The sequence below is a fragment of the Larimichthys crocea genome, chromosome II (genome assembly GCF_000972845.2).
Source record: "Larimichthys crocea isolate SSNF chromosome II, L_crocea_2.0, whole genome shotgun sequence".
In the NCBI taxonomy this organism is placed as follows: Eukaryota; Metazoa; Chordata; class Actinopteri; family Sciaenidae; genus Larimichthys; species Larimichthys crocea.
Window position 1 is genome coordinate 1,465,377 of NC_040012.1, and position 13,730 is coordinate 1,479,106.

At 42.8% G+C, this 13,730-nt stretch overlaps 2 protein-coding genes across 2 annotated transcripts; both read right to left on the reverse strand.

Annotated features, from left to right (window-relative positions):
- Positions 1-262: 262 nt before the first annotated feature.
- Positions 263-4,656, reverse strand: LOC104932671 (inositol monophosphatase 1). The gene is made up of 9 exons (XM_010747960.3): positions 4,582-4,656; positions 4,351-4,437; positions 3,308-3,441; positions 3,117-3,221; positions 2,883-2,928; positions 2,704-2,812; positions 2,494-2,602; positions 591-742; positions 263-501 (listed from the first exon to the last, which is right to left on the reverse strand). The coding sequence occupies exons 2-9, from the start codon at positions 4,408-4,410 to the stop codon at positions 344-346; spliced, it is 873 nt and encodes a 290-aa protein (XP_010746262.1). The 5' UTR covers positions 4,411-4,437; positions 4,582-4,656; the 3' UTR covers positions 263-343.
- A 1,760-nt stretch (positions 4,657-6,416) lies between these two features.
- riok1 (RIO kinase 1 (yeast)) lies at positions 6,417-13,716 on the reverse strand. Its single transcript, XM_010747953.3, has 17 exons — positions 13,527-13,716; positions 9,730-9,910; positions 9,553-9,640; positions 9,280-9,349; positions 9,158-9,200; positions 8,966-9,058; positions 8,780-8,892; positions 8,625-8,705; positions 8,396-8,482; positions 8,170-8,307; positions 7,988-8,091; positions 7,801-7,907; positions 7,648-7,713; positions 7,449-7,562; positions 7,272-7,325; positions 6,981-7,094; positions 6,417-6,758 (listed from the first exon to the last, which is right to left on the reverse strand). The coding sequence occupies exons 1-17, from the start codon at positions 13,577-13,579 to the stop codon at positions 6,648-6,650; spliced, it is 1,617 nt and encodes a 538-aa protein (XP_010746255.2). The 5' UTR covers positions 13,580-13,716; the 3' UTR covers positions 6,417-6,647.
- Between the last annotated feature and the right edge of the window lie 14 nt (positions 13,717-13,730).

Below are 13,730 nucleotides of genomic sequence, written 5' to 3' on the forward strand. Positions count from 1 at the left end.
GGTCCAATACGGCAGGCATCGCCGCGTCGCCGCCGTAACCCACAGCAATCTTCCTGGGACTGGCCCACTGGGTGGAGGGCCCGTGCACCCTCCCTCCCGTACCGGAGGGAGTATTCCCCATATCCTAACCCTAACCCCTAACCCTACCCTAGCCCTAAACCCTAACCCTAAATCCCTTACTTTTTGTGCATAGTTTATATCTAATATAACTAACATTATTTGTTTTTTCATTCAAAAAGGACAAATTAAGACAAAAGTGACATCAGGAGAGGTTTCAGGCTTTATTTTAAAAATCAGGATTATGACATGATTCTCTGACACACCTCTGTCACATCTCTTGTCACTACACTCTGTTCACACCTGTCACTCCACAGACACACCTGCTGGAGTTTTCATCATCACGGCGACAGGGAAACACCTGGATGACCTGAGCGATACACAAGGCCACAGAGGAGGAGCTGGCGGCAATGACTCTTCTGGACATCATGTCAAACTCTGAACCTGAGGAAACACACAGACCAATGAGAGAAATACATGCCACCTGCAGGTATACACAAGGTGACATATGAGATCACATGGCAAATACAGACCATCTGTATCCATGATGACACCTCCAGCTTCTTGGACGATGATTGCAGAGGCAGCAATATCCCAACAATGCATCCCGATGTGATAGTAGGCATCGGCTCCACCAGTCGCCACCTGACACATGTCAACTGCTGCTGTCCCCAATGCACGGACACTAGAATGTGCCAATGGCATGTAAGGAACACAGAGGTCAGAACTAGAATTACTCGAGTAATTTAAGTAATATAAGTACAGAAAAATCCTTGATTTTTTTTTTTTTTTTTGCCTTGAGTATTTGTTTAGCCAGACAGGATCAGGGATTGCAGCAACTTTTAGCAGGGTTGTCTGATGGCAGGCGGGGTGAGGGGAGCTGAGGTGGGTTGCCGTGGGCATGTATATACGTGCTGAATGTAACCAATGTGAAAAAAATCAGGAAATAACTTTTTATTTCTCTGATTAACAGCACTCACTCTCATCGGACACAAAATTCTTCGTGTCACTATTTTGCAGTGTAAATTGCAAGTCAGACTCAGATTTAGAAGCTGGTACATGAAATAAACAGTCAGAACACACACAGGTAGATTATCAAAGTTTAGTCTGTGATTTCACCTGGATAGTCTCTGCTTCCCCACTTAATTGAGTGTGTTTGACAAAGCACACTATATACTATAAACCAGGCTTATTCTTATTGAGTTTGCCTGAAAGAAAATGACCGGCTCGGCCGGGATCGCTATGCTATGACTTTTCTAAGAGTCTCACCAAACGGTTTTCGAATTATTCTGCAAAAACAAGGCAAAAATTGCCCCCAATGTTAGTTCATGGAGAGGCTAGAGTGCGTGACATAGTTAGAGTTGAGAGGGAGAGAAAAAATAAATTTGTAAACTGCTGCAGAGGCCACGAATGTCACTCTACAGAAATAATTTATACATAGAAACGTAGGGAAATTTGTCGTCTCACTCACATTCATCTGCTAAAGCTCTGAGTTATAGTTTTGATGGGAGACACAATTATGTGCTAGCAACACCAACCCACAGCCTTATAGACTGCCATGTTAAAAAGAAAGGTACTTTCAGCAGTTTCTCTCTCTCTCTCAGCGGTGTCAAATGTCACAGGAGCTGCTGCGCTTGCTTGCTCTGCTCTGATTGGTGGCCACCACCTGGCCCTGGTTACCTGGCTACCAAAGCATGCCCCCAAGCCTGACTGTGATTAGCTTTATTGAACTCTCCGTATAATAACAATGACTGTCAATAATACAGTTTGAATGTATGCCATTTTATGTTTCTTTTTCACAGATACAAACACAGACAGATGAAAAGATGGACAGACACAAACACACACAGAGACAAGACAAAAGGCTTTCAAAATAAGAGTCCCCTCAAAATAAAAGACTTTGTAAAACTCTCTCATTAACAGAGACACACACACACTGACAGCTATTGAATGTATGGGGGCAACTCACTCACAATTTCTTTAGAAATTTTTCTAGTAATCAATTTAATTTAAGTTCCGCAACTCAGAGCCAAAAAGTTGGCACTATGGAAGAGAGTAAAGAGACAGTCCACAAAAGGCAAAAGATGTGAAATTTGGGATCAACTGTTCGGTTTTAACAGGCCTGTCATTTCTGTCACACATTATGCAATAATATTGTTTAAAAATGCATAAAATTAAAAAAAATCCAATTGCTTGATTAACCACTGAAATATTCGGTAGAGTACTTGACTTCAAAAAGAACCAATAGCTGCAGCCCTAGTCAGAACACACGGACACTGGAACTTTTAAAAGATTAGTAAACAACAAGTTTAAGAGGATAGAACACATGGACACGAACATACAAACATAATAAAAAGAACATAAAACAAATGTTAAACAATCTGATATATCATTGGTTGTTTGACGACAGAGATTGTCATCTTCTCATCTTCTCACCCATGTACAGGTAGTTTCAGCAGCCTAAAGATGTTGGAGGTCATGGTGGATAGAGCGAGGTCATCACGCTCCGCCCCTATCTCCGTCACTACCACACACTTGCTAACATCTGATTGGACACCCAACAGTAAAAACAGATTCAACACCACTTTAGAACAGGTATACAAGTGTGATTCACATGTGTGTGTGATGTCATGCATGTGATGTCACCTTCCTGCCCAGAGGCATGCAGCGGCTGTCCGTTCAGGTATGCTCCTCTTCCTCTCTGAGCGTGGTACAGTTTGTCCTCCACACAGCTGTACACAATCCCAAACTCCGTCTGACAACAACAGCAACATGTCAGTACACTTCCTGTCTGACCTCTGACCTGTAATAACAGGTGAGCTTACCTGCTTGTTGACAGTGAAGGCGATGGAGATAGCCACAAACGGAAACCTGTCAGGAGAAACCACACGCCAAGTTCAGTGCCAGTTACCATAGCAACAAAACGTTTTCTATGAGTTATAACAATGGTTTTATGAGTCATACCTAACATTATCAGGAAGTGTTGATTAAAACCAAAATGAAGGAACAAATGAGTGAGAACAATGCTCTGTGACATCATGGTAGCCTCAGCCTCTCACCTGTGTACAAAGTTAACTGTCCCATCAATGGGGTCAATGATCCAGGTTGGACAGTCAGTCAGCTCCAGACACTCACCTGCTGCTACAGACTCCTCCCCAATGAACCTGAGGGTCACAGGTCACAGGTCAAACAACAGCACTGCTAACCTGCTCACTTACTGTTTTGTTCATAGAGTAGATAACAGTAGAACCTGTGTTCTGGGTATTTATTCCGGATGGCAGAGATGAGGATCTTCTCAACTCTTTGATCCGTTTCTGTCACCAAATCAGCTGGAGAACTTTTCAGCTTCACTTCTTTCTGCTGCTGAAACGCTGACAGAACAATCTGAAAAACACACAGGAGTATGAGTACTGTCAGTATGAGAACTGGAGATGAGAAATAGAGAAACAATTTAAAAAATAATGTTTGTGGACATAAACTGACAAAGAATCTGTGGATTTCATTGTCTACACTTCATAATATTGTCACCATATCATTCAAAGATTAAGCCATTCAGAAGAAAGCTCTGTAAAAAGGGACAAGTCTGAAAACCAATCGTGTGTCAGTGATGTTCAGGCCTGCAGACAGCAGAGCATCAAACACAGACAGGATTCTGTCATGGACATCATTGCATGGGCTGAGGAACACTTTCAACCATCGAACACACTTTATCTCTGACTGCACAAATGACAGCTCAAACTACACAGCAACTCTTTAAGGTGGGCCAAGCTCCTTTAAGATGGACTAAGTTCATTTAAGATGGACTGAGACAAAGTGGAAAACGGCCCACTGGCCCACATTTGAAATTCTGACATTTTTGAAATAAAATTAAAAAATTAAGGCCACACAGTGTGAGTGCATGCATCTGTCTGTCTGTCTGTCTGTCTGTCTGTCTGTCTGTCTGTCTGTCACTGTTACAGAGTTGTACAGAGTGAAAGACAAGTACAGTTGAGATTATTTAAAGGTCATCAGCTCAAACACAAAAAACTTTCATTCCACCATGTTTTTATCAAAATGTTTCAAAACTGACCTGAACCTGAACTCTTTGTCATCACCATGACAACCAACAACATAATAATAGAACTAACCATGAAGCTAAAAGAACTAATCATGGAGCTAACCATAGAGCTAACCAAGTTGTTCACGTCTGATTTCTATAATTATCATTAGTCAGAATTTTACATCAAACTCAACAAGAAGATTTCAACAACCAATCAGAATTCAGATTTGTGACACCAGTGACACCACTCTTACCTCACTGGCTTGTTTAGCAACAGAGATGCCGAAGTTCAGACAGTCGGTCCAGTCAGCCATGATGATGATGACGATGAGTGACACTTCCTGTCAGAGAAGAAAAACAGATGTCAGAGAGAAGAAGAAGAAAATGAAAAGAAGGCAGAAGATTTCAAAAGGTCAAAGTAATAAGAAGATGGGAGAACAGGAGCAGCAGGAGAACAGGAGCAGCAGGAGGTCCAGTGTCTGTACCTGAGGTTTGAGAATTTCTGAAGAACTTTCTGAATTTTTCTCTCATTTTATTCAATAAGCAGCCAATGAGAGTTCAGCTCCCGCCTCCCTGCAACACAACCAGCCAGTAGTCTGACTGCATGGATCCTCCTCATCCTCATTGTTCTGCCCAGTAACAGGAGTCTCCTCCTGCAGAACTTCTCAGAGAAAAGTCACAGTTTTTACAGAGGGGGTTAAAGGGGGTCAGATGTCATCGGGTCACCATGTCACCTGGTCACCGGGTGACAAGAAAGTGGCGGCACATGAGACTGGTCAGCTGACTGCAAACAAACATCCTGTTCAGAGACAACCTCACACTGTAACTCTTTTAGAAAGAAAGAGAGAGATTTCACAGTGTATCTGTGTGTGTGTGTGTGTGTCCTGCAGGTTTAAAGAACATCTGAGCTTACTCTAACATTAAACACTAATATCAGCAGCAATATTTCAGTGACCTTTAGTTCTGTTCAATGCTTTTATTTCAAACATTTTTAAGTCAACTCTTATTATAGTTTACATATTCTGTTTTTAATTTCACATTGTAAGCACATCTTTACTTCCGGTACAGGTGTTGTTATTGATATTTCCCTAGAGACAACAGTTCCATAAGTAGATGTGTTCCTGTTAAAGCTGAAATTAAAACATGATGTAAATGTTTGAAATGTTTTAATAAATAATTCAGTACATACAGATCTCAAGGCACAGCAAGGGTGTGGAAGGTGTCCGGTTTGGGAACCTCATGATTGCATCTCTGTTGTTATCAGATGATGTGGTTCTGTTCATGACTACTATGACTATGACCTTCAGTACTCACTGGGGCGATTTGCAGCTCAGTGTGAAGCAGCCAGAAAACGGTGGAACGGATTGCTGCCCTAAGCAAAGGAATGATGGGAAAATGGAGCGTGAGCTGTTTTATTTGTTGCAGCATCTGCAGTATTGAGAACATTGTGCCAAATCGTTGTGGGGAAAAAGGAGTTGAGCTGAAAGTTGAAGCTCTCAATTTTTCAAGTCCGTCTATTTTCCAATCCTCACCTGTGGTCTTTGGTAGTGACTGAAAGAATAAGATTGAGGGTACAAGCTCCCTCATCAAAAGGAGCCAGTTGAGGTGGTTCTGGATCTGATTAGGATCCTACTGAGCCCTTCTTTTTGGAGGTGTTCTGGGTATGTACCTGCTGGTGGGACTACATAGCCGATCTAACCTGGGAATGCCTTGGGACCCCCGAGGGGGAGTTGAAATACTCCCTGCTAAACATTTATTTGAGAACAAATAAAGGCTGCATTGAAAGGATTTTTTTTATTTTTTGCTTTTTGGACAATCCCAGTAACTATGGGATACTTTGATGGGAAGACTGGACGATGGTGTGCTATAGACGCAGAAGCCAATGCAACCGCAGCTGGGACCAGGGTGGCAGGACAAACTGGGGGAAGGGCTACACACCTCCTGTCCCCTTCAGGGGATGGGCTCAGTTCCCTTTCCCTAACCACCCTGTCTGTAATACAAACATCATTGTTACTGACGTATGTACAGATATTACAGCGAGTCTAATCTGTATAAGCAGTGTTTGATTTCAGACTGAGACGTTTTGTTCTGGTGACAGTTTATCAGTCACACTTCTTAAACTCAACACACACACACAGATAACACACACACACACACACACACAGATAACACACACACACACATTTACTTAGGTCACACGTGTGTATCAGTGTTATTCTTGACGATGTTCAACACAGAACAGACTGTAAAGCCCCTTCAGCTCAACTGTGACTTATAGGTAGTTACACATTAACAGAAAATGACAACAGGACAATAAAAACACGCCTGATTAAATGTTTTATTCAACTACTGCCAGAAGTACTGACAGTTAAAACTTTGAACATTAAGTCGTGGATTCCGATTTTTCTGCCAAACGTACTTCGATGCTCAAACGTCGACAGCTCTGCGCTGGGATTAGCCAACGTCCACACTAGTCAGATGACAGAGTCCATGTTTAGGCAGGACGTCGTGGTGGTCGGAGCAGCCTAAGTTGTGAAATAAACAGGAAGTCTCATCTTCCTTTCTTCATCTTAGACACTTTCTCTTTCCTCTTCTTCACATGTTTTGGCACTTTGTTCTTTCTTTTTTCTCTCTGAGCTTCTTTTACAATCTTCTTCTTCTCCTGAAACGCGAACAAACAAACAGTAAGGCATCACACTTCATCATCATGATCCAGTTCTGAACCAGGTCTCTGTCTCTTAAAGGAACCTTCTTTCTCATGGTCAGGACGAGTCCAGTCTAGACCTGACCTTTCAGCTGATCTGTCGTCATCAGTTACTTGACCTGTCACCTGTTCTGAGTGTTCGGGCTTAAAACTTGATTAACAGAATTTATATAAAAACACCTTTTTGTCCATGGAGGTTTCCTCACTCTGCTGCTGCTCATCTTTCTCCTCATCCTCTTCGTCCTCTTCATCCTCCTCTGAGGATGAAGACTCATCCTCCAGGAGAGCAGGAACCTGAGGAGTCAGACAGTCAGAAAACACGTTTACACATTTACCTACTGTGATTACATGACACATGATCCTCTGAGGCTTTTAATGTGAAAATCTATGCGGCTCTACAAGAAAATCAGAATTTGCAGTACGCTGCTAAGCTAAGCTAATCTTGAATCAGGTGGAATGAGGTAATTGTACCGTTTGAACTCCTGATAGATCCTTCTTCAGTCCGGTCAGTGTCTGATATAGAACCTGAACAACATTAACATCATCATCATTGTTACAGGTGTCACATTGGTAACAGATCCAAGGTCAAACAGGTTTAGGATCAGATAACGGTTCTTGAACATGGTGTCAACTTTGTCTATTTCTTACATTGTCGTCATTTTTTCGGATGGCGGACTCCTCCTTCGACTTCATCAGATCGACGTCTTGCTCGTAATGACTCACCTCTGTCAGCGTGCGGGGGATGTAGGCCTTCTTAAACACCTGGAGGGAGACGGGGGGACAGGGCCTGTTACAGGAAGGTCAAACAAAGTCCACAAAGGCCATAATTACCACCCCGGTCCGTCACCTCCTCGTCTACTCGGTCCTGATCTGATCGCTGCTCCGACGTCCGCTCAGCTGCGATCACCATTGCCTATTTGATCAATCACAGACACGCAAACTGTTCCTGTCATGTTCTTACATCATGAGGACTTATTATTTTCTCAGGAAGTGTTCAGACCTTCTCTAGGTACTGGTCAATGTTATGGGAGGTGATCGACGGGTCAGTAATGAAGTCAAACAGCTCTCGGACCGTCATCACCGCAACGCCACGCTTCACAAAGAATTCTAGGTAAAAGAAAAGACACAAGCAATGAGCCGACAGTCCGACGACAGTCTGATGAGAACCAATCTCAATCGAGTCTCACCGTTCACGTTGCTGCAGTCTTTCCTGAGGAACTCGAGAGCGTGAGGATGATCGTGTTCCACCGACTGTGACACGTCGATGATGTAAGCGTTTCCCTCGTGATATCTGCAGATAGTCAGGAATTTTATTTTGAAGGAGTTGTTTGTGTTGTCTGTGTGTTTTGTTAATGGCTTGGCCTCTTACAGCATGTTGAACTCGCTGAGGTCGGCATGGACAAGTCGGGCCTCCTGGAACATCTTTCTCATGTTCTGTAGAACCTGCAGGTAGAGCTCACGGGCCTTTGAGTCCGACAATAAAGCGTTCTTCAGCAGAGGAGCCGGCCTGATCGATCAATACAGGAGAGAGAGAGATCAATACAGGACAGTCATAATTAATCAGTCTTAGATCAATCACTCCAATTGATTCTTACCTGTTCTCTTTTCCGATGAAGCTCATCAGCAGAACATGACTTCTGAGAAGGAGAGGTTCTGGACTCGGGATTCCTGCCGTCTGCAGTCTGAAACACACCGAGTCAGGTTTACTGGGTTCTACCTGCCACTGAGCAAAGGTTCTACTTGTCATTTAGATCACAGAGATGAGATCGACAATGGATCCAGATGTTTGAAACGATGAGCTGTGTGTCACCGGACAGCTCTCACCTGATGAGGTTCCTCATCTCCTTCTCTGCCCACGTTCTCACCATCTTCCGAGGGTTTCCTTTACAGTAACCATGCCGGAACCTGCAGAACAACAGAAGAACTTGAACTCTTCTTCTTATGTGTTTCTCCTGAACTCTTCTTCTGTGGTGTCTTACCTAAACTCTCCGCTCACGTATTTGTCACGGTCTTTAAACAGCAGAATCGAGGTTTTGTAGATTTTGATCGCTCGGCTCACTCCAGTTGATGTGTTGGCATGATAAACATTCGCCTGAAGAACATGAGTTAGTAATCAGTGTATTGATCAGTGTATTGATCAGTGTATTGATCAGTGTATTAATCACCTCCTTCCCTGTACTGATGCAGCCATTGATCTCACTGATGACTCCTCGACTCAACATCTTGAAGAGAATCATTCGAGTTCGAGGATCTAAAACCTGCAGAAGAATCAATGCAAATATTGATCGATTTATGGATTCCTGATCAACTATCCAAAAATCAAGATTAATGAACCTATAAAGCATGTTACTGCTCACCTGCTCGACAGTGGCTCGATCTGATTTGTCCTTCACTCTGTACCTGCAGAGAGCAGCCAGTCAGAACATTAGACACAGCATCACATGACCTGTGATGTAAAAAGCACTGACTTCATACATACGTGTTGGCGTCTTTCTGTTTCTGCATCGTCATCACTTTATTGATCACTGAGTCAGCGAAATTCAGTTTATCTGAAATCATGGCAAACAAACTCAATCAATTAACACGACTGATCAATTATCAACACGACTGATCAATACATCAGTAATCAGTAGGACTTTTGAGGATTGATGATCAGACATTCATCAAACGTTCAAAGGTTAATGAAACATTGATCAAATATTCAATAAACGTTAATCTAATAATCAAGCATTAATCAAACGATAGCCGTTACCCAGGTTGATCTTGTGTTCGTACTTCCTCAGAGCTTTGTCAGATGGAGTCAATGGCAGATTCTTATTGGACGGATTCTGTCTGTTGGACTGACCAACAAGAAAGCAGATCCGCAGTCAGCTGACTGAACACAAACCATGTTTGACAATCAATAATTGTATTTTTTCAGAGGTCTGACCTGAGAGTTCACACTCGTCCGGTTGTATTTTTTAGTCAGATCTCCAGAACCCCACGCCCAATCTTCATCGACCTCCTCATCCTCATCATCGTCATAATCGTCATCCTGCTGCTGCTCTGATGAAGGCTGCATAGTGACATCACTCATCTGACTCTGCATAACTGACAAGTCTGATTGGGCGCTGCAGACAAGACACACATCCAACATGGCTGCCAGTTAAAACATGAAAAATAAAATACAATACATTGATGTTCAGAATGACGTCACAGAGTGCAGACGTTCAGAATGACGTCACAGAGTGCAGACGTTCAGAATGACATCACAGAGTGCAGACGTTCCGAATGACATCACAGATTGGGACGCTCAGAATGACATCACAGAGTGCAGACATTCTGAATGACATCACAGAGTGCAGACGTTCCGAATGACATCACAGAGTGTGGACGTTTAGAATGACATCACAGATTGCAGATGTTCACAATGACTTCAGAGTTTAACAGATGTTCATGGTAGGGTTGCACGATATTTATCGAACCGATAAATATCGGCCGATAAATTACGTAACGTCGACCTGATTTATTTTAACCGATAAAAAGATCTGATAAATTAATGAAATTGGGGAAATAGTTTGCAGGCCGAGTAGCCCCAAAAGCTATCGCGCCTTATTGTCAGGACCCAAGCCTGGCCCGTCTCTGCCAGACTAATACTGAACATGTCTTCACCAGTGTGGCAGAAGATAACAACAGCATTGCTGTTTGCAAAAGTTGTTCAGCGAAGATTCCGAGAGGAGGAAAAAAGACTTCGAGTTTTAATACGACGCCATATTTGAACCAATCAGAGTCAGGAGAATCGATTAGTACCGCCCACATTCACCTTTGACCCACCAATGAGGATCCAGAATGAAATAAACCCAAAGGTAGTATATTGTACCAAGAGGTCACACTTCTCTTTCAAAGCCCCTTTGTCTTTATGTAAACAACCAGGACCTTCATGATGAATAGAACTTCTGACACAAAACAGCAAAGATCAGACATACTGTGTCGTTTTGTGGATTTTTTTTTTTGCTACTCTTTGGGGGCTAGCTTGCCGAGTTTTCAACGCACAGCGATGAGACACATCTCTTCGTAATCACGGAGTCTCTGCTTTCACGCAACGTTTGTCTGGTTTGGTTTAGGTGGTGAAATTAGCAGAAGCACTATGAAATTGCATGCATTAGGGCATTGACATGCACTGTTTTCGTGTTTTTGTTACATGCCCAGATAACTGCTTGGGTATTTAACTGTTTCATTTGGGTGGCAATGCTTGGTAGAGCTTTTAGCTGAGTTTCTCCATCAGTTTGGTATGCTACATATGTCAGGATTGGTGCTTCCTGGCAGATGCTGATCATCTGTATTGTGAATGCATCTCACGCTGTCTCCCATATGGGGGACTTTCGGGTTGAAATATGAAGTTATCGGTTATCGTATTGGTTGAAATTTTCCTATCGTGAATCACTAGTTCACAGATGATGATTTGTTTGTTTAATTCATAATTTTTTGGCTCTGCCCACACTTCAACACTTAGTGAATGCTAGCTTGTTAGCTGCTTTGTGTCATGTAACATGTTAGCACAGTCAGCTGCTTTGTGTCACATATGAAAAGTTTGTACAGAAACTCAGTTTATCTTTGTGGATTATATTGATGTCACACTGTGGTCATGTGACATCCTTTATCTTGTTTTGTTATGGGCACGTAATGAATTGTTTAAATATTTACACTCATACTGTCATACTGTGCACACTGTATATTTATATTTATTATTTCATCCTTACACTATGCACCATTGCACCAAAAAAATTCCTTGTCTATACTCACACACACACACACACACACACACACATATATATATATACACACACATCGCACTGGTGCAGCTGACGCTGCCCGGCTGAAAACTGAAAAAATGTATTTTGCAAGTGTATCATCTCTTTGGGTTCTCCTATGATCATGGTAGGATCATATCGTGGTCTAAACCAATCAGAGACAGAGCTCGGCGGGTCTTTGCCTCTGATTGGCTGTGGTCTTGTTGTAGGGAAAATGAAGAGAGGCAGATATATTGAACGTTTTTTCATTACGAAAACTAAGCCTACAACCAGCCCTGCTGCTGTCATTCATCCATCCCCACTACTGAGCGTCCATCCAGCCCAGACACGGAGCCCTCGGTCCCTGGTAAGATGCCAAGCCTCAGTCCAGAACCAGAGGAGACAACTAAGTCTGAGATAGAGCCCGGCCCGAGACTCAAATTAATTATTTGTATTAAAATGTATTCTTTCAGACAGGACTGACTGAAACAGTTTCCCTGGCTGAGGTACGACAAAGGACGTAACGCAATGCACTGTGTGTACTGAGCAGACATCCCAAGTCTCCCGGAAGTTCCGGGAGTCTCCCTGATATTAACAGTGGCTCCCTGATGCCCGCGAGCTAGGTAAAACATCCCGGATTTTGGATTACGCGAGAGAGATTAAAAAAAATGCGAGCATAAAGAAAAGATAGTACCTCGCGCATCATGCTCGGATTACTTTCAGTTACATTGCGCAGGCATAGGCGAGAGGAGGGGAGGGGGGTGAGCGCGTGAGACTGAGATACAATGAGCTACATGAAGCACCCGTGCATGCATTCAAGCGAAAACTCTGTTCAGCGTGTTCTCGGGTTCAGGGCGACTGGTTGCGAGAGAGAGCGCGCCGATTGGTTTGGTCAGCAAAATACACCAATAAGCTTTCGTTGTGGGAGGGACTTCGATGTACCTCTCCGACTTATTATTATTAATCAAGGCAGCTCGCGAAATGGCAGAGGGCGAATCCCCAGTAAGAAAAAAAAAAATACAAAACTCATTTTACAGCAGAGTATACGAAAGTATACCTGTCTTGTTAAAGTGAGGAATGATGACACCATGGCAAGGTGCACTGTGTGCAACAGTGATTTCAGCATTTCCCACGGCGGACTTAATGATTGCAAACGACATGTCGAGGTATGCCAAGTTCATCACGCCGCCACCCCCCCCCCCATCTCCCTGAAATGACTTTTTGGAACTTGGGATGTCTGGTACTGTCAGGAGTGCATCAGAATATGGCCGGTGCATTCGTAAGCGGGTCAACAGCATTTCATATCGAAACTTTAAAAAAATACAACATGTCTAAAAAACACAGTATATGCCTTGACAGTGTGTAGAGAAAGCGGCCCCTCTCCCGGCTGCGTTTCAGCAGCAGACCGTAATAATTAATAATCTGGTCCTCTGATGAATCAGAAATAATAATCAAATTTAATGTTGCATACAACATTGCCGAAGAGGAGTTGCCATTTACCAAATTTAAATCAGAAATTCTTCTCATGAAGAAAAATGGATTAAACGTCAACCCGATGTATAGCAATGAAATGTTTTTTTGTTTCTCTGTTTGTTTGTTTTGCTCAATGTTCAGTTTCAGCCCAGTGAAGCACTTTAAACACTTTATTTTTTACTTTTCTTTTTATATTTGTGCTTCAAATAAAGACGAGCATTTCTCTACAGCTTATTCTAAAATCATATGAAAGTTATGGAGAGCGATAAAAAGGTGATCTTATGGCATTAAACCAAACTAGGTAACTGTTCAGTATGATAAGGTTGTCTGAACGTTGTCTGAACGTTGTCTGAACGTTGATAATGGTTGTATTGGTTACTGATGTTTTTATATGAAGTTCATCTTTAATCTAACACAGACAAACATTCATGTAACATCACAGCAACGTTGCTGCTCATCTCTGTTACAGACACGTGACTCTCACCTGTCCTCCTCTGCATCATCAAACTGTCCAGGTACGCACCCGACGACCGACATGACACACACCAGCAGAGACTCCAAACCCGAAACGAAGACCCGAACCGGTCCGAACTGATCCGTACTGATCCGAACTGATCCGATCCGTGCTACAGTAACGTGCTCTTTTCACTTCCGGGTCTGAACACATGACTACCTCGAGAGACTTCCG

Coding starts and splice junctions, on each gene's coding strand:
- riok1 (XM_010747953.3), bottom strand. CDS start 13,579: ATGTCGGTCGTCGGGTGCGTACCTGGACAGTTTGATGATGCAGAGGAG. Junction 8,893..8,965: donor GCATCAGTACAGGGAAGGAG/GTGATTAATACA, acceptor CATGTTCTTCAG/GCGAATGTTTATCATGCCAA. Junction 7,908..7,987: donor AGACTGCAGCAACGTGAACG/GTGAGACTCGAT, acceptor TCTTTTACCTAG/AATTCTTTGTGAAGCGTGGC.
- LOC104932671 (XM_010747960.3), bottom strand. CDS start 4,410: ATGGCTGACTGGACCGACTGTCTGAACTTCGGCATCTCTGTTGCTAAA. Junction 3,222..3,307: donor AATAAATACCCAGAACACAG/GTTCTACTGTTA, acceptor TGTGACCCTCAG/GTTCATTGGGGAGGAGTCTG. Junction 743..2,493: donor CTGAAACTACCTGTACATGG/GTGAGAAGATGA, acceptor GGCACATTCTAG/TGTCCGTGCATTGGGGACAG.